The sequence below is a fragment of the Oenanthe melanoleuca genome, chromosome 25 (genome assembly GCF_029582105.1).
Source record: "Oenanthe melanoleuca isolate GR-GAL-2019-014 chromosome 25, OMel1.0, whole genome shotgun sequence".
Taxonomy (NCBI): domain Eukaryota; kingdom Metazoa; phylum Chordata; class Aves; order Passeriformes; family Muscicapidae; genus Oenanthe; species Oenanthe melanoleuca.
The window spans coordinates 4892168-4918373 of record NC_079358.1 but is presented as its reverse complement, the minus strand read 5'-3'; the positions used below and the strand labels follow the sequence as shown (position 1 = coordinate 4918373).

Sequence of the window (26206 nt, the reverse complement as noted above, 5' to 3'; positions counted from 1 at the left end):
CAGTCAGGACCCTCCCCAGCCCCCCAGACTGGGACCCCCAGCAGTCAGGACCCTCCCCAGCCCCCCAGACTGGGACCCCCAGCAGTCAGGACCCCCCAGCCCCCCAGACTGTGGGACCACAGCCCCCTCAGTCTCGCTGGGGCCGCAGCTTCATCTCGGTGAAGGGGATGGAGACGTTGAAGCCTTTCCAGGGGAACCAGTGGATGCCCTGTGGGGAAGGGGGGCTCAGAACCCTTGTAGGCTTCCAGAGACCCCCATAAACCCCCACACAGAGACCCCCAATGTGAACCCCACAGACCTTCACAGATTCCCGTGGGCACTCATGGACCCTCACAGATTTCCACAGACAGAGACCTCAGAGACCCCCCCAGGCCCTATGGAACCCCCATAGATCCCCCACACATCCCCAGGCCCCCCATGGTTCTATAGCCCACCCAAAGACCCCCAGACCTTTCTGTGCACTCCCATAGCCCCCCAACCCTCCTACAGACCCACAGCCCCCTACGGAACCCCCATAGATCCCCCACAGATTCCCTCATATACCCCAGACCCCCATAGTCCTATAGCCCCCCCAAAAACCCCCCCAGACCCCCAAATTCCCTCATAGACCCCAGACCCCCATAGTCCTGTAACCCACCCAAAGCCCCCCAGACCCCCTGATGGCCCCGGTCCCCTGCTGCAGCCCCCTTAGAACGCGCCCCCCAGACCCCTTGACCCCGCCCCAGCCCCCTGACCCCGGCCCAGCCCCCTGACCCCGCCCCGCCCCGGGCGGTACCCGGTGGTCCCGGGGGGTCCCGTACAGCCCGTTCAGGTTCGCGTAGTGGCAGTTCCGGTACCACCAGGCCCCCCCGTAGGCCACGGCGCAGGGCGGGGGGTGGGGGCGCCCCGAGGGGTCCCGGCGGTCCCGAGGGTCCCGCGAGTCCCGGTCCCGCGTGGAGAAGGGGCTGCCCGAGTGGTAGGAGAGGGCGTCGCCTGTGGGGGGCTCTGTCAGGGACCCCCGAACCCGGCAGGAGCTCCAAAACCCACCGGGGACCCCAAAACTCACCAGAGACCCCAAAACAGGGATTCCCAAAACACCCCAGGGACCCCCAAATCCACCAGGAGCCACCAAAACCCACCAGAAACCCCAATACCCCCAGGGACCCCAAACCCACCAGGGATCCCCAAAACACCCCAGGGACCCCAAAACCCACCAAAAACCTCAATCTCCCAGGGACCCCAAAACCCACCAGGGATCCCCACAACACCCCATGAACCCCCCAAAACCCCCAGGGACCCCAAAACCCACCATGGACCCCAATCCCCCAGGGACCCCAAAACCCCCAGGGACCCCAAAACCCACCATGGACCCCAATCCCTCCAGGGACCCCAACAACCCACCAGGGACCCCCAAAACACCCCATGGACCCCCCCAACCCAGCCAACCACCGGGTCCCAAAACCCCCCCGTGATCCAAAATCCCACAGAACCCCCCGCGCCCCCCGCGCACCCGCGGTGCCGCCGAACGCCCCCACCCGCAGCCGGTATCGCTCCGCGGCGCTGCCGACAGCGAAGTCGCGATAGGTGGCGAAGGCGGAGTCGCGGCCGCTCCGCAGGTCAACGCGCAGCTCCGAGCGGGCCGCGGCCGTCAGCGCGTGCAGCGCCTCGTTCCCTGCGCCCCAAAAAATCGCTCGGTACCCCCAGAACTGCCCTCGGGTCGCCTCGGTCCCCCCCCAGCTCCTGCGATGCTGCCCCTGAAATATTGGGAACCCCCAAACACCTCGGGACCCCCAAACCCCTCGAGCCCGCCCTGAGCTCCTGGGGAGGCTCCAAATCCTTCCGGGACCCCAAAACCAGACCGGAATGTCTGGAGACGCCCCCCGAGTCCCTCCAAACCCCTGGGGAGCCCCCCGAGTCAGCGCCTCGCTCCCCGCACCCCAAATCCTGTTTCCCAATTGCCGGGAACCCCCCGAGTCCCCCCCGGAGCCCCCCAAGTTCTGGGGTCCCACCGGGCACCCCTGCTGCCGCCCCGGGAGCTGGCTCTCCCCAGATTCCCCGAATTTTAAATCTGGGGAGCGCCTCTGTTGGCCGCACTGTTGGTCCCCTCAGGTTTCTAAGGGTCCCCCCCAGCCCGGGGTCCCCCGAAACCCCCCCGGCCCCCCCTCACCGAGCCAGAACTCGCCGCTGACGTTGCCGAAGCCGCGGGCGTACGACTCCCACCCCCTCCAAAAATCGGTGCTGCCATCCTGGCGGCGCTGGAACACCTGCGGGGAGGAGTCAGGGGCACCCCGAAACCCCCCGACCCCCCACTGCCCCCCCCATAAACCCCACAGAGCGCCCCCAGCCCCTCCCAGCGCCCCCAGCCCCTCCCAGTGCCCCCAGTTCCCCTCCCAGCGCCCCCAATTCCTCTCCCAGTGCCCCCAGTTCCCCTCCCAGTGCCCCCAGCTCCTCCCAGTGCCCCCCAGTTCCTCCCCAACATCCTTCAACCTCCCCAATGCCCCCCAACACCCCCTGCAGGACCCCCAATTGCCCCCAGACTCCTCATTTCCCCCCCATAAACCCCACAGAACGCCCCCAACCCCTCCCAGTGTCCCCCAGTTCCCCTCCCAGCGCCCCCCAGTTCCTCTTCCAGTGCCTCCCCAACACCCTTCAACCTCCCCAGTGCCCCCCAACACCCCCTGCAGGACCCCCAGTTGCCCCCAGACCCCTCATTTCCCTCCCATAAACCCCATAGAATGCCCCCAGCCCCTCCCAGTGCTCCCCAGTGCCCCCAGTTCCCCTCCCAGCGCCCCCCAGTTCCTCTTCCAGTGCCTCCCCAACACCCTTCAACCTCCCCAGTGCCCCCCAACACCCCCTGCAGGACCCCCAGTTGCCCCCAGACCCCTCATTTCCCTCCCATAAACCCCATAGAATGCCCCCAGCCCCCCCAGTGCTCCCCCCAGTGCTCCCAGTCCCACTCCCAGTGCCCCCAGTCCCACTCCCAGTGCCCCCAGCCCCCCCAGTGCTCCCCACAGTGCTCCCAGTCCCACTCCCAGTGCCCCCAGTCCCACTCCCAGTGCCCCCAGCCCCCCCAGTGCTCCCCACAGTGCTCCCAGTCCCTCCCAGTGCCCCCAGCGCCCCCAGTCCCACCAGCCAGCCGCCGCCGTCCGTCTCCATGTCGCAGAAGACGCGGAGGGGCCGGGCGGGGTCCCCCCCGAGGAAGATGAGGGTCTCCCGCGAGGGCCCGGGCCCGTTCCGCTGCTCCTCGGCGCAGTCCCGGGGGTGCGGGTGCGGCAGGGGCGCTGCGGGGGCTCGGGGGTCTCAGGGTGCCCCCTCCCCGCCAGGACCCCCCAAAATTCACCCCCCAAAGACCCAACCCTCCCGAAAGGACGCGGTGCCTCCCGTCGGAGCTCGGGGGTCACCCCAGGATCTCAGCCCGGCCCCCCCAAGATGATCCGGGCTCCCCAAAAGACACAGATCCCCCAAAAAGGGACCCCAGGGGTGCAGTGTCCCCCCCCAATGGAATTCCACCGCTCTGTCCGGGTCCCGGCCCCACAGAACGACACCCCCTTCCCCACGGCCCCCCAAAACGGCCCCGGACCCACCCTGACCCCCCAAAAAGGACCTGGGTACCCCCAGGCACCAACCCCCGAACCCCCAAATAACGCCCCTCCTCCGAAAGAACGCTTGGGTGCCCCCCCCTCACAACCCGATCCCTCCCACGGACCCACCCACCCAAAAGCACCGCCCGGGGGTCCCCCCAGTGCCCCCCACTCACGCGTGTCGAAGGTGGTCTCCAGGGGGGCGCTCTGGGGGGCTCCCCCCCGGCCCCACAGCCGCACCCCGTAGCGTCCGGCCGGCTCCAGCCCCCAGAGCTGCTGCGACCTGGCCTCGGGGGGCAGCCACAGGGTCTGGGGGCACCGGGGGCGTTGGGGTATCCGGGGGGCGGTGGAGCCCCCACGGACGTTTCTTGGGAATTTTTTTGGGGAAATTTTGGGGTTTTTTGGGATTTTTTTTATTCGGGATTTTTTGGGAAAATTTCAGGAAAATTTTGGGGGAGGTGTCTGTGAATTTTTTGTGGATTTTTGGGATATTTTTTGGGAATTTTTTTGGAAAATTTCTGGAAAATTTTTGGGGGGATTCCGTGAATTTTTTGGGGACTTTTTTTGATATTTTGGGAAAATTTCAGGACAATTTTTGGGGGGGATGTCTGTGAATTTTTTTGGATTCTTTGGGATTTTTTTTGAATTTTTTGGGAATATTTCTGGAAAATTTTTGGGGGGATGTCTGTGGGTTTTTTTGGGATTTTTTTTTGGGGGGGATTTTTTTTTTTAATTTTTTGGGAAAATTTTGGGGAAATTTTAGCAATTTTTGGGAGGATGTTTGTGAATTTTTGGGGATTTTTTTTTTTGGGAATTGACACACCCCCTGGAGTGCCCCAGAGAGGTTTTGGGGCGCCACAAGAGGGTAGTGGGATTCCCTGAAGAGTTATTTGGGTTCCCGGGGGGTATTGGACACACCCTGGGTGTTGCTGGGTTTTTGGGGTGTTTTAGGGGGTCGTTACCTGCTGGGCCCCCCCGGGGGGGCCATACTGCAGCTCGTAGCCATCAGGGGGGGTTTGTGGGGGGTCCCAGTGCAGCTGGGCACTGCGGGGCCACACGGAGCCCACCCAGAGGGTCCCGGGGGCGCCTGGGGGGGGACGCACTGCTGGCACCCCAAAATCCTCCACTGGTACCCCACTGGTACCCCAAAAAGCACTGGTGACACCCCAAACCCTCCCATGGCCCCCCCAGCCTGTGTCACACTGGGCCCAATGCACCCCAAATGTTCCCCAGACTCCAGTCCCCACCAGTCACCCAGTGCCCAGTTTCCCCCAGTTTCCCCCAGTTTCCCCCAGTTTCCCCCAGTTTCCCCCTGTTTCCCCCAGTTTCCCCCAGTCCCCAGATCCCCCCCAGTCTTCCCAGTGCCCATTCCCCTCCAGTTCTCTCCAGCCCCCAGCTCAACCCTGGCCCCCAGTCCCTCCCAGTTCACAGATCTCCACAGATACCCAGTACCCCCCAAATTCTCCCTGGTGCCCAGTTTCTCCCAGTCGTTCCCAGCTCCACCCCAGTTTGCCCCAGTTCCACCAGTTCCCCAGTTCCACGCAGTTTCATCCAGGCCCCAGATTACCCCAGGTCCCAGTTCTAGCCCGTGCCCCAAGCTTTTCCCAGCTCCTCTCAGTCCCTCCAGGTGTTGCAATCCCCCTCATCTCCAGTCCCCTCCGGCTCCCACTTTCCCCTGAACCCCCCGTCCTCAGTGCCCCTGTCCCCACCCCAGCCCTGTCCCCACCCCAGCCCTGTCCCCACTCCAGCTCCATTCCAGGGGGAGTCCCTGCAGCCCCTCACCTGTCACAGCCTCAGTGGAGACATGGTCAATCCTCTTCCCGCCCCTCAGCCCGTAGAGGTGGAAGCGGTACCGGCGGGATGGTGACAGCCCTGGCACTGTCACCCAGCGGGACCCTCCATCCATGGGCAGGGCCTGGGGCTGGCCCTGGGCATCCCGGTACTGCAGCGTGAAGGAGTCAAAGGAGCCCCTGGGGACGCTCCACTGCAGCTGCACAGAGTCTGGGCTGACACTGGAGACTTTCAGCTCCCCCAGCACTGCCCGCACAGGGGCAGCCTCAGTTTGGGGTTTCTCAGTTTGGTGTTGCTCAGGTTTGTGTTCCTCAGGCTGGGGCTCCACTGAGGGTAGGGGCAGCTGCTCTGTCACTGCTGCATCTGTGATGGAGGGAGGATGATGATGGGTGTGAGAATCGACATGTTCATTGAACCATCCATCACACCATAACACCATCACACCATCACTCCATCCATCCATCCATCCATCCATCCATCCCATCATCACTCCAACCTCCTATGGTCCAAGCCATCTCTCCATCTCCAAGCTGCCCCCAGTTTCCCTGTCCAGTTCCACCCACTGCTCCTTCCCCACCACATCACCATCCACCATCAGGCAGTCAAAAATGCCAGAAAACATCAATGATTGTTACCTCCTGCCTGCCTATTGACCAACAACCCATCACACATATATCCATCCATCCATCCTTCCATCATCCATTCATCCATCATCCATCCATCCATCCATCCATCCATCCACCCTTTCACTACAGACTTCAGCAGGCATCCCATGATGTTCATGTCCATCCTTCTGCTCATGTTTCAACCAACCCTCCAGGCATCCACCCATAACCCACCTTGTTCTTCACCTTTCCATCAACCGCTCCATCCCTACTCCCATCTCCTCAACCCTTTCACCCACTGACCTTCCCCCTCACCTGTGAGGATGTCAGTGGAGACACGGTCAGTCCTTTTGCCTCCCCTCAGCCCGTAGAGGTGGAAGCGGTACCGGCGGGATGGTGACAGCCCTGGCACTGTCACCCAGCGGGACCCTCCATCCATGGGCAGGGCCTGGGGCTGGCCCTGGGCATCCCGGTACTGCAGCGTGAAGGAGTCAAAGGAGCCCCTGGGGACGCTCCACTGCAGCTGCACAGAGTCTGGGCTGACACTGGACACCCTCAGCTCCCCCAGCACTGGTCGCACCAGGGGCAGCTCATTTTGGGGCTGCTCAGTTTGGGGCTGCTCAGTTTGGGGCTGCTCAGGCTGCTCCTCAGTTGGTGGGGCTTCACTTTGGGGCTCCTCTGATGGTGAGGGTGGCTCCTCTGGCTTGTCTGTGGCTGCAATGCAGAGGGGACAGTGATGGGTGTGGCTGTCCATGTGTTCATCCATATGTTCATCCATCATCTCCCCAACCATCCCCTCATCCACTGTTCATCCATCCCACCAACCTCCCAACACCCAACCCAACCCCTCCACTCAATACCATATTCATCTCTCTGTTTCTTTCCCTCCACATTCCCCCATTGCCTCCAACACTCCCAGCCCCCATTTCCATGGACAATCTTCTGACCATCAAGACACACATCTTGACAAAAGGAGCCCTCCATCCATCCATCCATCCATCCATCCATCCATCCATCCATCCATCCATCCATCCATCCTCGATCTTTCCCTTCCTTCACCCAAACATTCCCCTATTCCTTAATCCCTCCTTTTCTCTCTCCCTCTATGTATGCTTATCCCTCTGATCTTCCCCCTCACCTGTCACAGCCTCAGTGGAGACATGGTCAATCCTCTTCCCTCCCCTGAGCCCGTAGAGGTGGAAGCGGTACCGGCGGGATGGTGACAGCCCTGGCACTGTCACCCAGCGGGACCCTCCATCCATGGGCAGGGCCTGGGGCTGGCCCTGGGCATCCCGGTACTGCAGCGTGAAGGAGTCAAAGGAGCCCCTGGGGACGCTCCAGTGCAGCTGCACAGAGTCTGGGCTGACACTGGAGACTTTCAGCTCTCCCAGCGCTGGTTGAACTGGGGGTGCCTCAGATGCAGGGGATTCGGTTTTGGGCTTCTCCTGCTGGGGCTCCTCTGAGGGCAGGAGTTCTTCACTCGCTGCATGGGAGGGGAGATGGAAATGGGAATGGGCACCCAGGTGTCCTTCTGAATGTCCAGATCACCACGTACTGAATAACCATCCATCCATCCATCCATCCATCCATCCATCCATCCATCCATCCATCCATCCATCCACTCCTCCTCACCTTCACCACTCCATCCCTTCCTCCAACCTCCCATTCCCCATTCCTCCATGCCTTGATCCCTCCATCTCTCCAATTATCCATTATTCTTCATCCATACATCCACCCACCCTTCCACTCCCTTACCTTCCCATTTACCTGTCATGACCTCAGTGGAGACATGGTCAATCTTCTTCCTGCCCCTCAGCCCGTAGAGGTGGAAGCGGTACCGGCGGGATGGTGACAGCCCTGGCACTGTCACCCAGCGGGACCCTCCATCCATGGGCAGGGCCTGGGGCTGGCCCTGGGCATCCCGGTACTGCAGCGTGAAGGAGTCAAAGGAGCCCCTGGGGACGCTCCACTGCAGCTGCACAGAGTCTGGGCTGACACTGGACACCCTCAGCTCCCCCAGCACCGCCTGCACTGGAGCAGCCTCAGATGTGGGTGCCTCAGTTTGGGGTTTCTCATGCTGTGGCTCCTCTGTGGGCAGGGGCAGTTCCTCTGGCTCTTCTGCAGCTGTGATGGAGAGGGGATGGAGATGGGTGCTTGCAGGCATCCATCCACCACCTATAAAACAACCCATCCATCCACACTTCCAGCCTTCCCTGTTCTGGACTATTCATTCTGGCACCCATCCTCCATCAGTCCATGCATGCAGATATCCATTTGTCCACTCCTCCAGCACTCCAAACTTACACTCCCCATTCCACCATCCCTTCATCCCTGCATCTCTCCAATTATCCATTATTCTTCATCCATACATCCATGCACCCTTCCTCCTCCTCACCTTCTTCCTTACCTGTTGTGACCTCAGTGGAGACATGATCAATCTTCTTCCCTCCCCTCAGCCCGTAGAGGTGGAAGCGGTACCGGCGGGATGGTGACAGCCCTGGCACTGTCACCCAGCGGGACCCTCCATCCATGGGCAGGGCCTGGGGCTGGCCCTGGGCATCCCGGTACTGCAGCGTGAAGGAGTCAAAGGAGCCCTCAAGGACTGTCCACTGCAGCTGCACAGAGTCTGGGCTGACACTGGACACCCTCAGCTCTCCCAGCGCTGGTCGCACCGGGGGTGCCTCAGATGAAGGAGACTCGGTCTGCAGCTTCTCCTCTTGGGGCTCCTCTAAGGGCAAAGGGTCTTCACTCGCTGCATGGGAGGGGAGAGTGTAATGGGTATGGGCATCCATGTGTCTGTCCAAATGTCCATTCCACCACCTGACAACCAGTCCATCCATTCTGACATGTATCGATCCATTGGATCATCCATCCATCCATCCCTCCATCAATCCATCCATTCCTCCATCCATCCATCCATCCATCCATCCATCCATCCATTTTTCCCATCACACACTCAACATCCATCACAACTCTGTACACAATTCCACATCCATCTGTCTTTTTCTTAAAAATATTTTTCCACACCCCCACTTTCCTACCCCAGTTTTTCATGGACAATCTTCCATTCATCCATCACTGAATCCATCCTTGATGGATAGAGGATGAGGGAAGAATGGAAGGATAGATGGCTGCATGATAATTGATGGATGATCGTGATACATAATAGATGAGGATGATGGATGACGATGGATAATTTATGGATTATTGTTGTTGACTGTGGATGGTGGATGGTGGATGATGGTGGTTGATGGATGACGGAAGGTGCCAGTCCATCGAGTGGTGGAAGAGTTGATGGTTGAACAGATGGTGCTGAGTCAATGGCCTCCCATGGGTATGTGATGGGCATGGGATCCTTTGGTGCCTCCATTTCTTGATCCTTGCATCCCTTTGACTTTCTGCCTCACCTGTGAGGATGTCAGTGGAGACACGGTCAGTCCTTTTGCCTCCCCTCAGCCCGTAGAGGTGGAAGCGGTACCGGCGGGATGGTGACAGCCCTGGCACTGTCACCCAGCGGGACCCTCCATCCATGGGCAGGGCCTGGGGCTGGCCCTGGGCATCCCGGTACTGCAGCGTGAAGGAGTCAAAGGAGCCCCTGGGGACGCTCCACTGCAGCTGCACAGAGTCTGGGCTGACACTGGACACCCTCAGCTCCCCCAGCACCGCCTGCACTGGAGCAGCCTCAGATGTGGGTGCCTCAGTTTGGGGTTTCTCATGCTGTGGCTCCTCTGTGGGCAGGGGCAGTTCCTCTGGCTCTTCTGCAGCTGTGATGGAGAGGGGATGGAGATGGGTGCTTGCAAGCATCCATCCACCACATATAAAACAACCCATCCATCCACACTTCCAGCCTTCCCTGTTCTGGACTATTCATTCTGGCACCCATCCTCCATTCATCCATGCATGCAGATATCCATTTGTCCACTCCTCCAGCACTGCGTCCCTTCCTCCAAACTTCCATTCCTCATTCCACCATCCCTTCATCCCTGCATCTCTCCAATTATCCATTATTCTTCATCCATACATCCATGCACCCTTCCTCCTCCTCACCTTCTTCCTTACCTGTTGTGACCTCAGTGGAGACATGGTCAATGCTCTTCCCTCCCCTCAGCCCGTAGAGGTGGAAGCGGTACCGGCGGGATGGTGACAGCCCTGGCACTGTCACCCAGCGGGACCCTCCATCCATGGGCAGGGCCTGGGGCTGGCCCTGGGCATCCCGGTACTGCAGCGTGAAGGAGTCAAAGGAGCCCCTGGGGACGCTCCACTGCAGCCCCACGGAGCTGGGGGTGACACTGGACACCCTCAGATCCTCCAGCACTGCCCGCACTGGGGCAGCCTCAGTTTGGGGTTGCTCAGTTTGGGGTTGCTGAGTTTGGGGCTGCTCAGTTTGGTGTTGCTCAGGTTTGTGTTCCTCAGGCTGGGGCTCCACTGAGGGTAGGGGCAGCTGCTCTGTCACTGCTGCATCTGTGTTGGAGGGAGGATGATGGTGGGTCTGAGAATCGACATGTTCATTGAACCATCCACCACACCATAACACCATCACACCATCACACCATCCATCCATCCATCCATCCATCCATCCATCCATCCATTCACTGTCCATCCATTGCTATTCCATTGTCCATCCATCATCCATTGTTCATCCATCTTCCATAATCATCATCATCATCATCATCATCATCATCATCATTCATCTATCCATCCATCCTTCTTCCTTGCTAACACTGCCTCACATCCTCCACTACCAAGCTAGAAAACTTGGGAGAAGTGGGAATGGAGGGGCTGGTAATGGGGGATGGATAGATAATCAATTTAAATAATGATGAGGATGACGATGATAGATGATGGTGGGTGTTTGCTGATGGCCCAGTCGAAGGGTCAGTGGTTGGTTGGATGATGCTGGTGTCAGTGGGTATTGAAGGGGAGGTCGGGATGGAATTGGGATGGGATCCCTTGATTGCCCCAACACTCCATCCTTACAGCCACCTCACCAACCCTTTCCCTTTCTGACCTTCCCCCTCACCTGTGACGATGTCAGTGGAGACATGGTCAATGCTCTTCCCTCCCCTGAGCCCGTAGAGGTGGAAGCGGTACCGGCGGGATGGTGACAGCCCTGGCACTGTCACCCAGCGGGACCCTCCATCCATGGGCAGGGCCTGGGGCTGGCCCTGGGCATCCCGGTACTGCAGCGTGAAGGAGTCAAAGGAGCCCTCAGGGACTGTCCACTGCAGCTGCACAGAGTCTGGGCTGACACTGGAGACTTTCAGCTCTCCCAGCGCTGGTCGAACTGGGGGTGCCTCAGATGCAGGGGATTCGGTTTTGGGCTTCTCCTGCTGGGGCTCCTCTGAGGGCAGGAGTTCTTCACTCGCTGCATTGAAGGGGAGATGGAAATGGGAATGGGCACCCAGGTGTCCTTCTGCATGTCCAGATCACCACGCACTGACTAAACCATCCATCCATCCATCCATCCATCCATCCATCCATCCATCCATCCATCCTTCCAATCACACACACAACATCCAACCCAATTCCCCAGATATTCCACATTCATCTATCTCTTTCATACAACATCTCTCCACGTCTTCATCTCTTCCAACCCCGTTTCCCAGGCGCAATCTTCCATTCATCCATCACTGAAACCATATTTGATAGATAGAGGAAGAAGGAAGAATAGGAGGACAGATGGATGCATGGTAATTGATAGATGATGATGACACAGGTTGATAAAGATGATGGATGACAGTGGATATTTGATGGATTGCTGCTGCTGATGATGGACGATGGATGACGGAAGGTGCCAGTCCATCGAGTGGTGGAAGGGTTGATGGTTGAGCAGATGGTGCTGAGTCAATGGCTGCTGGCTGGTGGGCATGTGATGGGCATGGGATCCATTGGTGCCTCCATTTCTTGATCCTTGCATCCCTTTGACTTTCTGCCTCACCTGTGACGATGTCAGTGGAGACACGGTCAGTCCTTTTGCCTCCCCTCAGCCCGTAGAGGTGGAAGCGGTACCGGCGGGATGGTGACAGCCCTGGCACTGTCACCGAGCGGGACCCTCCATCCATGGGCAGGGCCTGGGGCTGGCCCTGGGCATCCCGGTACTGCAGCGTGAAGGAGTCAAAGGAGCCCCTGGGGACGCTCCACTGCAGCTGCACAGAGTCTGGGCTGACACTGGACACCCTCAGCTCTCCCAGCGCTGGTCGCACCGGGGGTGCCTCAGATGAAGGAGACTCGGTCTGCAGCTTCTCCTCCTGGGGCTCCTCTAAGGGCAAAGGGTCTTCACTCGCTGCATGGGAGGGGAGAGTGTAATGGGTGTGGGCATCCATGTGTCTGTCCAAATGTCCATTCCACCACCTGACAACCAGTCCATCCATTCTGACCTGTATCGATCCATTGGCTCATCCATCCCTCCATCCATCCATCCATCCCTCCAAACTTCTGTCCATCCATCCATCCATCCATCCCTCCATCCATCCATTTATATTTCCCATCACATACTCAACATCCATCACAACTCTGTACACAATTCCACATCCATCTGTCTCTTTCTTAACAATATCTTTCCACACCCCCACTTTCCTACTCCCGTTTTTCATGGACAATCTTCCATTCATCCATCACTGAATCCATCCTTGATGGATAGAGGATGAGGGAAGAATGGAAGGATAGATGGCTGCATGATAATTGATGGATGATCGTGATACATAATAGATGAGGATGATGGACGAGGATGGATAATTTATGGATTACTGTTGTTGACTGTGGATGGTGGATGGTGGATGATGGTGGTTGATGGATGATGGAAGGTTCCAGTAAATTGAGTGGTGGAAGGGTTGATGGTTGAACAGATGGTGCTGAGTCAATGGCCTCCCATGGGTATGTGATGGGCATGGGATCCATTGGTGCCTCCATTTCTTGATCCTTGCATCCCTTTGACTTTCTGCCTCACCTGTGAGGATGTCAGTGGAGACACGGTCAGTCCTTTTGCCTCCCCTCAGCCCGTAGAGGTGGAAGCGGTACCGGCGGGATGGTGACAGCCCTGGCACTGTCACCGAGCGGGACCCTCCATCCATGGGCAGGGCCTGGGGCTGGCCCTGGGCATCCCGGTACTGCAGCGTGAAGGAGTCAAAGGAGCCCCTGGGGACGCTCCACTGCAGCTGCACAGAGTCTGGGCTGACACTGGACACCCTCAGCTCCCCCAGCACTGCCCGCACTGGGGGGAGTTCAGTTTGGGGCTGCTCAGTTTGGGGCTGCTCAGGCTGCTCCTCAGTTGGTGGGGCTTCACTCTGGGGCTCCTCTGATGGTGAGGGTGGCTCCTCTGGCTTGTCTGTGGCTGCAATGCAGAGGGGACAGTGATGGGTGTGGCTGTCCGTGTGTTCATCCATATGTACATCCATCATCTCCCCAACCATCCCCTCATCCACTGTTCATCCATCCCACCACCCACCCAACATCCAACCCAACCCCTCCACTCAATACCATATTCCTCTCTCTGTTTCTTTCCCTCCACATTCCCCCATTGCCTCCAACCCTTCCAGCCCTCATTTCCATGGACAATCTTCTGACCATCAAGAGACACATCTTGACAAAAGGAGCCCTCCATCCATCCATCCATCCATCCATCCATCCATCCATCCATTCATCCATCCATCCATCCATCCATCCTCGATCTTTCCCTTCCTTCACCCACCCATTCCCCTGTCCTTTAATCCCTCCTTTTCTCCCTCCCTCTGTGTATCCTTATCCCTCTGATCTTCCCCCTCACCTGTCACAGCCTCAGTGGAGACATGGTCAATGCTCTTCCCTCCCCTGAGCCCGTAGAGGTGGAAGCGGTACCGGCGGGATGGTGACAGCCCTGGCACTGTCACCCAGCGGGACCCTCCATCCATGGGCAGGGCCTGGGGCTGGCCCTGGGCATCCCGGTACTGCAGCGTGAAGGAGTCAAAGGAGCCCTCAGGGACTGTCCACTGCAGCTGCACAGAGTCTGGGCTGACACTGGAGACTTTCAGCTCTCCCAGCGCTGGTCGAACTGGGGGTGCCTCAGATGCAGGGGATTCGGTTTTGGGCTTCTCCTGCTGGGGCTCCTCTGAGGGCAGGAGTTCTTCACTCGCTGCATTGAAGGGGAGATGGAAATGGGAATGGGCACCCAGGTGTCCTTCTGCATGTCCAGATCACCACGCACTGACTAAACCATCCATCCATCCATCCATCCATCCATCCATCCATCCATCCATCCCTCCATCCATCCATCCAATCACACACGCCACATCCAACCCAATTCCCCAGATATTCCACATTCATCTATCTCTTTCATACAACATCTCTCCACGTCTTCATCACTTCCAACCCCATTTCCCATGCACAATCTTCCATTCATCCATCCATGAAACCACATTTGATAGATAGAGGAAGAAGGAAGAATAGGAGGACAGATGGATGCATGGTAATTGATAGATGATGATGACACATGGTTGATAAAGATGATGGATGACAGTGGATATTTGATGGATTGCTGATGATGATGATGGACGATGGATGACGGAAGGTGCCAGTCCATCGAGTGGTGGAAGGGCTGATGGTTGAGCAGATGGTGCTGAGTCAATGGCTGCTGGCTGGTGGGCATGTGAAGGGCATGGGATCCATTGGTGCCTCCATTTCTTGATCCTTGCATCCCTTTGACCTTCCCCCTCACCTGTGAGGATGTCAGTGGAGACACGGTCAGTCCTTTTGCCTCCCCTCAGCCCGTAGAGGTGGAAGCGGTACCGGCGGGATGGTGACAGCCCTGGCACTGTCACCCAGCGGGACCCTCCATCCATGGGCAGGGCCTGGGGCTGGCCCTGGGCATCCCGGTACTGCAGCGTGAAGGAGTCAAAGGAGCCCCTGGGGACGCTCCACTGCAGCTGCACAGAGTCTGGGCTGACACTGGACACCCTCAGCTCCCCCAGCACTGGTCGCACCGGGGGGAGCTCAGTTTGGGGCTGCTCAGTTTGGGGCTGCTCAGTTTGGGGCTGCTCAGGCTGCTCCTCAGTTGGTGGGGCTTCACTTTGGGGCTCCTCTGATGGTGAGGGTGGCTCCTCTGGCTTGTCTGTGGCTGCAATGCAGAGGGGACAGTGATGGGTGTGGCTGTCCATGTGTTCATCCATATGTACATCCATCACCTCCCCAACCATCCCCTCATCCACTGTTCTTCCATCCCACCACCCACCCAACACCCAACCCAACCCCTCCACTCAATACCATATTCATCTCTCTGTTTCTTTCCCTCCACATTCCCCCATTGCCTCCAACCCTCCCAGCCCCCATTTCCATGGACAATCTTCTGTCCATCAAGACACACATCTTGACAAAAGGAGCCCTCCATCCATCCATCCATCCATCCATCCATCCATCCATCCATCCATCCATCCATCCTTGATCTTTCCCTTCCTTCACACACCCATTCCTCCTATTCCTTAATCCCTCCTTTTCTCCCTCCCTCTATGTATCCTTATCCCTCTGATCTTCCCCCTCACCTGTCTCAGCCTCAGTGGAGACATGGTCAATCCTCTTCCCTCCCCTCAGCCCGTAGAGGTGGAAGCGGTACCGGCGGGATGGTGACAGCCCTGGCACTGTCACCCAGCGGGACCCTCCATCCATGGGCAGGGCCTGGGGCTGGCCCTGGGCATCCCGGTACTGCAGCGTGAAGGAGTCAAAGGAGCCCTCAAGGACTGTCCACTGCAGCTGCACAGAGTCTGGGCTGACACTGGAGACTTTCAGCTCTCCCAGCGCTGGTCGCACCGGGGGTGCCTCAGATGAAGGAGACTCAGTCTGCAGCTTCTCCTCTTGGGGCTCCTCTAAGGGCAAAGGGTCTTCACTCGCTGCATGGGAGGGGAGAGTGTAATGGGTGTGGGCATCCATGTGTCTCTCCAAATGTCCATTCCACCACCTGACAACCAGTCCATCCATTCTGACATGTATCGATCCATTGGATCATCCATCCATCCATCCATCCATCCCTCCATCCATCCATCCATCCATTCCTCCCTCCATCCATCCATCCATCCATTCCTCCATCCATCCATCCATTTTTCCCATCACACACTCAACATCCATCACAACTCTGTACACAATTCCACATCCATCTGTCTCCTTCTTAACAATATCTTTCCACACCCCCACTTTCCTACCCCCGTTTTTCATGGACAATCTTCCATTCATCCACCACTGAATCCATCCTTGATGGATAGAGGATGAGGGAAGAATGGAAGGATAGATGGCTGCATGATAATTGATGGATGATTGTGATACATAATAGATGAGGATGATGGACGAGGATGGATAATTTATGGATTACTGTTGTTGACTGTGGATGGTGGATGGTGGATGGTGGATGATGGTGGTTGATGGATGACGGAAGGTGCCAGTCCATCGAGTGGTGGAAGGGTTGATGGTTGAACAGATGGTGCTGAGTCAATGGCCTCCCATGGGTATGTGATGGGCATGGGATCCATTGGTGCCTCCATTTCTTGATCCTTGCATCCCTTTGACCTTCCCCCTCACCTGTGACGATGTCAGTGGAGACACGGTCAGTCCTTTTGCCTCCCCTCAGCCCGTAGAGGTGGAAGCGGTACCGGCGGGATGGTGACAGCCCTGGCACTGTCACCGAGCGGGACCCTCCATCCATGGGCAGGGCCTGGGGCTGGCCCTGGGCATCCCGGTACTGCAGCGTGAAGGAGTCAAAGGAGCCCCTGGGGACGCTCCACTGCAGCTGCACAGAGTCTGGGCTGACACTGGAGACTTTCAGCTCTCCAAGCGCTGGTCGAACTGGGGGTGCCTCAGATGCAGTGGAGTCAGTTTTGGGCTTCTCCTGCTGGGGCTCCTCTGAGGGCAGGAGTTCTTCACTCGCTGCATTGAAGGGGAGATGGAAATGGGAATGGGCACCCAGGTGTCCTTCTGAATATCCAGCTCACCACACACTGACTAAACCATCCATCCCTCCATCCATCCATCCATCCATCCATCCATCCATCCATCCACCCACTCCTCTTCACCTTCACCACTCCATCCCTTCTTCCAAACTCCCATTCCCCATTCCTCCATCCCTTGATCCCTCCATCTCTACACATACCCATTATTATTAATCTACAGAGCCACCCACCCTAGCTCTTCCTTACTTTCCCATTTACCTGTCATGACCTCAGTGGAGACATGGTCAATCCTCTTCCTGCCCCTCAGCCCGTAGAGGTGGAAGCGGTACCGGCGGGATGGTGACAGCCCTGGCACTGTCACCCAGCGGGACCCTCCATCCATGGGCAGGGCCTGGGGCTGGCCCTGGGCATCCCGGTACTGCAGCGTGAAGGAGTCAAAGGAGCCCCTGGGGACGCTCCACTGCAGCTGCACAGAGTCTGGGCTGACACTGGACACCCTCAGCTCCCCCAGCACCGCCTGCACTGGAGCAGCCTCAGATGTGGGTGCCTCAGTTTGGGGTTTCTCATGCTGCGGCTCCTCTGTGGGCAGGGGCAGTTCCTCTGGCTCTTCTGCAGCTGTGATGGAGAGGGGATGGAGATGGGTGCTTGCAAGCATCCGTCCACCACCTATAAAACAACCCATCCATCCACACTTCCAGCCTTCCCTGTTCTGGACTATTCATTCTGGCACCCATCCTCCATCAGTCCATGCATGCAGATATCCATTTGTCCACTCCTCCAGCACTCCAAACTTCCATTCCCCATTCCACCATCCCTTCATCCCTGCATCTCTCCAAATACCCATTATTCTTCATCCATACATCCATGCACCCTTCCTCCTCCTCACCTTCTTCCTTACCTGTTGTGACCTCAGTGGAGACATGATCAATCTTCTTCCTGCCCCTCAGCCCGTAGAGGTGGAAGCGGTACCGGCGGGATGGTGACAGCCCTGGCACTGTCACCCAGCGGGACCCTCCATCCATGGGCAGGGCCTGGGGCTGGCCCTGGGCATCCCGGTACTGCAGCGTGAAGGAGTCAAAGGAGCCCTCAGGGACTGTCCACTGCAGCTGCACAGAGTCTGGGCTGACACTGGACACCCTCAGCTCTCCCAGCGCTGGTCGCACCGGGGGTGCCTCAGATGAAGGAGACTCGGTCTGCAGCTTCTCCTCTTGGGGCTTCTCTAAGGGCAAAGGGTCTTCACTCGCTGCATGGGAGGGGAGAGTGTAATGGGTGTGGGCATCCATGTGTCTCTCCAAATGTCCATTCCACCACCTGACAACCAGTCCATCCATTCTGACATGTATCGATCCATTGGATCATCCATCCATCCCTCCATCCATCAATCCATCCATCCATCCATCCATCCATCCATCCATCCATCCATCCATCCGTTTTTCCCATCACACACTCAACATCCATCACAACTCCGTACACAATTCCACATCATCTGTCTCTTTCTTAACAATATCTTTCCACTCCAGTTTTTCATGGACAATCTTCCATTCATCCATCACTGAATCCATCCTTGATGGATAGAGGATGAGGGAAGAATGGAAGGATAGATGGCTGCATGATAATTGATGGATGATCGTGATACATAATAGATGAGGATGATGGATGATGATGGATAATGTATGGATTACTGTTGTTGACTGTGGATGGTGGATGGTGGATGATGGTGGTTGATGGATGATGGAAGGTGCCAGTCCATCGAGTGGTGGAAGGGTTGATGGTTGAGCAGATGGTGCTGAGTCAATGGCTGCTGGCTGGTGGGCATGTGATGGGCATGGGATCCATTGGAGCCTCCATTTCTTGATCCTTGCATCCCTTTGACCTTCCCCCTCACCTGTGACGATGTCAGTGGAGACACGGTCAGTCCTTTTGCCTCCCCTCAGCCCGTAGAGGTGGAAGCGGTACCGGCGGGATGGTGACAGCCCTGGCACTGTCACCCAGCGGGACCCTCCATCCATGGGCAGGGCCTGGGGCTGGCCCTGGGCATCCCGGTACTGCAGCGTGAAGGAGTCAAAGGAGCCCCTGGGGACGCTCCACTGCAGCTGCACAGAGTCTGGGCTGACACTGGACACCCTCAGCTCCCCCAGCACCGCCTGCACTGGAGCAGCCTCAGATGTGGGTGCCTCAGTTTGGGGTTTCTCATGCTGTGGCTCCTCTGTGGGCAGGGGCAGTTCCTCTGGCTCTTCTGCAGCTGTGATGGAGAGGGGATGGAGATGGGTGCTTGCAAGCATCCGTCCACCACCTATAAAACAACCCATCCATCCACACTTCCAGCCTTCCATGTTCTGGACTATTCATTCTGGCACCCATCCTCCATTCATCCATGCATGCAGATATCCATTTGTCCACTCCTCCAGGACTGCACCCCTTCCTCCAAACTTCCATTCCCCATTCCACCATCCCTTCATCCCTGCATCTCTCCAAATACCCATTATTCTTCATCCACACATCCATGCACCCTTCCTCCTCCTCACCTTCTTCCTTACCTGTTGTGACCTCAGTGGAGACATGGTCAATCCTCTTCCCTCCCCTCAGCCCGTAGAGGTGGAAGCGGTACCGGCGGGATGGTGACAGCCCTGGCACTGTCACCCAGCGGGACCCTCCATCCATGGGCAGGGCCTGGGGCTGGCCCTGGGCATCCCGGTACTGCAGCGTGAAGGAGTCAAAGGAGCCCCTGGGGACGCTCCACTGCAGCTGCACAGAGTCTGGGCTGACACTGGACACCCTCAGCTCCCCCAGCACCGCCTGCACCGGGAGGGCATCAGATGGGGGTGTCTCAGTTTGAAGTTTCGGATGTTTTTGCTCCTCTGAGGGCAGGGGCAGTTCCTCTGGCTCTTCTGCAGCTGTGGTGGAGATGGGATGGTGATGGGTGTGATCATCTGACCATCCTCCACCCTTTCATCTCCTGGATCATTCATTCCATATTCTGTTCACTCATCCATTCAAGCACAGTTCTTTTCATGCATGTTTCCCTTTTTTCCCTCCTTTGGATCATCCAACCATCTAACCACTGATTTGATACATCAAACGTCCAACAAATTGCCCCAATATTCACCATCCATTCACCACTGATCATCATCATTATCACCACCATCCGTCATTACCCATCACAGTCACCATCCCTCCATCTCTCCATACATCCGTCTGTCTGTCTGTCCATCCATCCATCTCAGGTATCACACAATCACAGAATCTTCTGAACTGCATGGGGCCCACAGAGATCACCACGCCCAACACCTGAGCTTATCCCATCCATCACCCCCACACTGGTACCTGTTTTCCCCACGTCCCTCCATGGCTCTGTCAGCTTCACCCCATCCATGTCCCCCCATTCCGGCACTGGCTCCTGGTTTCCACTCTCCCCTGCCCCCAGAGAGTGTGTTACAAGACACCCCTGCCACCCCACCTTTCTCATTCCCCTCCCCAGGCTGTCCTTCCCCCTCTCTCCAGTTACCCTCCTCCTCCTCGGGATGTCTTTCCACCCATCCTCCCCATCCTCCTAAACCCCCTTCCCCCATCCCCTCCATTCCACCCTCCCTGTCCTGCCCCACTCCCCACTCCCACCATGCCCCCACCACCTCCCTGTGACGTTCCTTCCTCCCCACCACCCCTGTCCCCCTCTCCAGGATGTCCCTCCCCTTGTGCCCCCCATCCCTGAGGCATCCTTTCCCCCGTCCCCCTCCCCAGTGCTCCCACTCCCTCCTGGTGCAGCCCCCACGGTCACACCCACCCGTGGATCCCTGTCCCCTCCCCAGGGCGGGGTGTCGGCGCAGGATGTAGGCCAGGATGGCACGGGCCACCCCTGGCACTGTCTGGTTGCCACGGAGTGGGTAGTTGGTGGCCCTGAGGTGGCTCTCGAGGCGCTGGAGCAGGGAGCCACTGTACGTGGACAGCCGGGCCACCAGGTCCTGCAGGGAGGGGATGCCTGGGGACAGTGGGGACACTGGGGACCACGGCGGTGGCGTGGACCCTGGAAACACTGGGGACTCTGGGGACGCTGGTGACACCGAGAAATCTGGTGACACTGGTGACCCTGGGGATTCTGGTGATGCTGGTGACTCTGGGGATTGTGGTGACACTGATGACCTCGAGGGTGCTGGGGACCCCAGGGACCCTCGAGCTGCTGGGGATGCTGGTGACCCCAAAGACGTGGGTGATCCCAAGGACAAGTCTGGTGATAGGGGTGACACTGGTGATCCTGGGGACCCTGGGGACTCTGGGGGCTCTCGGGCTGATGGTGCCACTGCTGGGGACCCCAGGGAGCCCTGAGGCGACCCTGGGGACCCCTCGTAGTGGGGCACAGGTGGGATGAGAGCTGTGGAGCAAAGGGGACCCATGTCACCAATCGTGGCAGAGAGTCCCTGGGGGACATCCCTGTCCCATCCCGGTCCCACCAGGTCCCCATGTCCATCTTACCCCCTGTATCCATGTCCATGCCACCCCTATCCCTGTTCCCCTGGCATCTCTGCTTCCATCCTTGTCCCACCCCCATGTCATCACTGTCCCCAACCCAACCCTTGTGCCACTTGTGCTCTGTTCAATGCCACACTGTCACCATGCTGTCACCATCCCCGTGCCATTCCCACCCCTGTGCCATTCCTGACCACGCATCTGGGCTGTCCCCTGAACTGTGACACTGCACTGTCACTGTTCCCTTGCCTCTCATCCCTGTCCCCATGCCCGTGCCATCCCCAACCCCACTCTTGTCCCCTTGCTACCCCTGCCCCCCATGGTGACCCCACGTCATCACTGTCCCCATCCTGGTGCCATCCCCATTCCCACTGCCATCTGTATGCCACCCTGTCCCTGTCCCCATGCCACCCACTGTCCCCACTCCTGTCCTTCCATCCCCACTCCCATTCCTGTCCCTGCCGTGTCCCTAACTCCATCTCAATGCCACCTGCCTTGTCCCCAGGTGTTCCCACCTGTGCACAGGTGCATCCTCATCTCCATGCCATTCCCACCCTGTCCCTGTTGCCCCAAGGCCCTCCCTGCTCCCCAGGTGTTCCCAGGTGTCCCCAAGTGTCCCCAAGTGTCCCACCTGTGCGCAGACGCAGCACCCCGGGTGCCCCCAGGTGTGGCCCCCGCCGGGCTTGGACCAGCAGCTCGAAGGGGCGGCCTGGGGACAGCCCTGTCACTGAGAAGGCGACAGCAGAGCTGGGCAGCTCGTGCGTTGTCATGGCCACAGGGTCATCCTGGGGATGGGGACAGTGTGAGGGCATGGGGGGGAAACCACGGGGACACCAGGGGGACACACTGGGGACACACTGGGAACATGTTGGGAACTCAGGGACACATTGGAAACATGTTGGGGACACAATGACAGAGTGTGACAGCTCATTAGGGACGTGTTGGGGGATACATTGGGGACACCATGGGGACACATTGGGAGTGTGGTGGAGACACAGCAGGAACACTGGGGACACACTGGACACAGGCTGAGGACACCATGGGACGTTCTGGGGTCACGCTGGAGACGTGCTGGGGGATGCACTGCGCACATGTTTGGGACACACTGGGGGGAGTTTATGGGGGACATGTTTGGGACACATAGGGGATACCACTGAGGACATCATGGGGACACGTGGGGATGATTTGGGGACATATTGGGGTCATCCCTTTGCGGCCACACGGGGTCTTGCCCCTTCCATGTCCCTGCTCCCCTCTGTGTCCCTGTCCCATCCTCCTGCCCCACCCGATGTCCCCTGTGCCCCCACTCACCAGGGGGACAAGTGTCACCCGGTAGCCATCAGGAGGAACGAGGGGCTGGGGCCACGAGATGCGCAGGGACGTCGGGGTGCGGGAGGCCAACCGTGGTGTCACCCAGGGCACCTCTGAGGGGACAGGGCAGGGACACCATGGGGACATCAGGGGACACCCATGGGATGGGGGACACCCTGGGGACACCACAGGGACACCCCGGGATGGGGCATCGAGGGGGTGGGAACACCCTAGGACATGCTAGGGACACAATGGGATGGGGGCACACAGGTATGGGGCACTGGGAGGCACTGGAGGGCACTGGGAGTGGCACATGGGGACACTTGGGGACACGCTGAGGTGGCATGAGAACCCCTCATGGATGGGGAGAGAAGTGGGGGTGTACTGGGAGCACTGGAGGAACGCTGAAGGGCACTGGGAACAGCTGGGCGTGCACTGGTGTCACAGTAGGTGCCCCCAGTATGGGAAGTGAGGAGGGGGCATTGGCAGCGCTGAGCTGGTGTCACTGGGGAGCCCCGATGTCCCCGCAGTGTCCCCTCCCATGCCGGGGAACACGCGGGGTGCGCAGCGGGATCAGCCAGGTGGGGAAGGCGGGGGGCACCGGGAGCACTGGGGGCACCGGGACGCACCGATGTCGCAGCGGGTCCCGCCCCAGCCCGGGGCGCAGGCGGGGCTGGCGCAGTCGGGGCCGCTGAAGCCCGGGAAGCAGCGGCAGCGGCCGCGCTCGCACCGGCCCTGGTCACTGCAGCCGCGGGGACACGGCGGGGGCGGCGGGGCCGGGGGGGGGGCCTGGCCCGACGGGGCGGGGCAGGCACAGCCCCCGCCGGCGGGGGGGGCACAGAGCTGCACCGACCGGCCTGGGGGGCACGGGACACGGGCGTGACCCCAGGGACCCGCCAAGGCTCCTCCAGTGACCCCCCAATGACCACCCCACCAACCCCCCAATGACCACCGAGTGACCCCCCATGACCGCCCCAGTGACCCCCCCAATGACCCCCCAATGACCACCGAGTGACCCCCCCATGACCGCCCCAGTGGCCCCCCCAATGACCCCCCAATGACCACCGAGTGACCCCCCATGACCGCCCCAGTGACCCCCCAATGACCACCGAGTGACCCCCCATGACCGCCCCAGTGGCCCCCCCAATGACCACCGAGTGACCCCCCCATTACCACCCCAGTGACCCCCCAGTGTCTATGTCCCCCCGTCCGTCATTGTCCCCCGTCCCGTGTCCCCTCCATGTCACTGATCTCTGTCCCAGCCTCGATTCTGCCGTGTCCCCTCACTGTCCCCATGTCCCCCATGTCCCCCATGTCCCCCTGCGCTCCCCTGTCTCCCCGCGTTCTCCTCCTCGCCCTCTGTTACCTGTGCCGGCCTGGGGTCCCCCCGTGTCCCCGCAGTGTCCCCTCAGCGCCTGCACGTGTCCCTCGAGCTCCCGCAGCCGCCGCAGCACATCGGCCAGCGCTGCCCCGCACGTCTCGGAGGGCGGCTCGGCAGGCGACACCGAGGGGGACACCGAGGGGGACACCGAGGGGGACACGGCCTCACCCCGCAGCGCCAGCGCCAGCAGAAGGAGCCGCAGTTCCAGGGTCACCGGCATCGTCCTGCGGGAAAACGGGGACATGGGGACACGCAGAGGCAACCAGGGACATTGTGGAGAAACACGGGGACAGCCGCGGGGAACACACGGGGGGACACAGGGACATCTCTGGGGACAGCAAGGACACACAGGCACATGGCATAGGATGCGGGGACATCCATGGGGACATCCATGGGGACACACAGGACATAGGGACAGCTGAGGGGATGTCCAAGGGGAAGAACCCGCGGGGAGGATGTGGAGTCACCCTGGGGTCACACAAGGGACACGCATGGGGGGATGCAGGGGGACAGGGACATCCTGGGGACACCCACGGTGACACAGAGCAGGGAGAGAGACACCCGGGGGACACCCAGGGGACATTCCCGGGGACACACGGACACCAGTAGGGGACACAGGAACATCTCTGGGGACACCTGAAGGACACAGGGACACACACGAGGGGGGCACAGGGAGACCCGCGGCGACACAGGGACAGTTGTGGCGACATGAGGGACACCTGGGGGGACATTCCCGGAGTGACACAAACACCCCAAGCCACAGCACCTCCCAGTAACCCCAGCGACTCCCCAGTAACCACCAGTGACCCCCCCAGTCCCTCCCAGTCCCCAAACCCCGCAGTTCCCCCAGAGCTGAGAGTGCCCCTCGTTCCCCCCAGTGCAACCCAATTCCTCCAGTCTCCCCCAGTGCCCCCCAGTTCCCCCCATTCCCACAGTGCCTCCAGTCCCCCCTCGTCCCTCCCAGTCCCTCTCAGTTCTCCCAATCCTCCCAGTCCCTCCCAGTGCCCCCAGCTCCCCCCAGTTTGCCCCAGTTCTCTCCGTGACCCCCAGTCCTGCCCAGTTCTCCCAAGCCCCGCCCAGTCACATCCCAGTGTCGCCCCTGTGTCCCCCAGCGACCCCCCAGTGCCCCCGGCCGCCCCAGAACCTCCGGCCGGTCCCGCCGCGCTCTCGCTCTGGGTCGGGCGGGGTGGCCCGAGGGGGGCGGGGCCGGGGGCGGGGCCTGAGCCACGCCCTCCCCGCCCCCCCCAGGGGAGCCGCCCCCGCCCGTGTTTGGGGCGTCACCGTGGAAACCAAACAACGCAGATGGAAGGGCTCCCAGTGCTCCCAGTGACACCAGTAACGCGCCTCAGACTGACCCCACTCACGAGGTGACACCAGTGACACCGGCACAGCACATCCCAGTGCTCCCAGTGACAAAACTGACACCAGTGACACCACTAACACCGGCACAGCACATCCCAGGGACACCAGTGACACCAGTGACACCAGTAACGGCTCCCAGTGACACCAGTGACACCAGTAACACCGGCACAGCACATCCCAGTGCTCCCAGTGCTCCCAGTGACACCAGTGACACCGGCACAGCACATCCCAGTGCTCCCAGTGACACCAGTGACACCGGCACAGCACATCCCAGTGACACCAGTGACACCAGTGACACCGGTACAGCACATCCCAGTGACGCCAGTGACACCAGTAACACCAGTAACACCGGCACAGCACATCCCAGTGCTCCCAGTGACACCAGTGCACCACTAACACAGGCATAGCACATCCCAGTGACACCAGTAACGTGCCTCAGACTGACCCCACTCACGAGAACCGCAGGGCAGTCCATCCCAGTGACACCAGTGACACCAGTGACACCGGCACAGCACATCCCAGTGACACCAGTGACACCAGTGACACCGGCACAGCACATCCCAGTGACGCCAGTGACACCAGTGCACCACTAACACAGGCACAGCACATCCCAGTGCTCCCAGTGACACCAGTGACACCGGCACAGCACATCCCAGGGACACCAGTGACACCAGTAACGTGCCTCAGACTGACCCCCACTCACGAGAACCCCAGTCTAGTCCATTCCAGTGCTCCCAGTGACACCAGTGCACCACTGACACCGGCACAGCACATCCCAGTGACACCAGTTACACCAGTACAGTCTGTCCAAATGCTCTCAGTAACACCAGT

General features: G+C 59.4%; 1 protein-coding gene across 12 annotated transcripts; it reads right to left on the bottom strand.

The window, feature by feature from the left end:
- Positions 1-69: 69 nt before the first annotated feature.
- LOC130262702 (tenascin-X-like) lies at positions 70-25371 on the bottom strand. Of its 12 annotated transcripts, XM_056510057.1 has the most exons (32): positions 25158-25371; positions 23999-24237; positions 23262-23489; positions 22633-22745; positions 21953-22106; positions 20642-21226; positions 20185-20274; positions 19398-19754; positions 18746-19102; positions 17759-18103; positions 17119-17475; positions 16493-16837; positions 15466-15810; positions 14646-15044; positions 13719-14063; positions 12903-13286; positions 11895-12239; positions 10977-11321; positions 10290-10417; positions 9364-9667; positions 8364-8708; positions 7724-8080; positions 7095-7439; positions 6272-6670; positions 5343-5714; positions 4523-4647; positions 3737-3869; positions 3109-3260; positions 2147-2243; positions 1490-1651; positions 776-972; positions 70-208 (listed from the first exon to the last, which is right to left on the bottom strand). In XM_056510057.1, the coding sequence occupies exons 2-32, from the start codon at positions 24231-24233 to the stop codon at positions 128-130; spliced, it is 8526 nt and encodes a 2841-aa protein (XP_056366032.1). In that variant the 5' UTR covers positions 24234-24237; positions 25158-25371; the 3' UTR covers positions 70-127. The 12 variants fall into 12 exon arrangements, with proteins under 12 accessions (XP_056366032.1, XP_056366031.1, XP_056366036.1 ...); XM_056510056.1 differs by lacking the exon at positions 25158-25371 and having other exon boundaries at positions 23999-24785; XM_056510061.1 differs by lacking the exons at positions 7095-7439; positions 25158-25371 and having other exon boundaries at positions 23999-24786.
- Between the last annotated feature and the right edge of the window lie 835 nt (positions 25372-26206).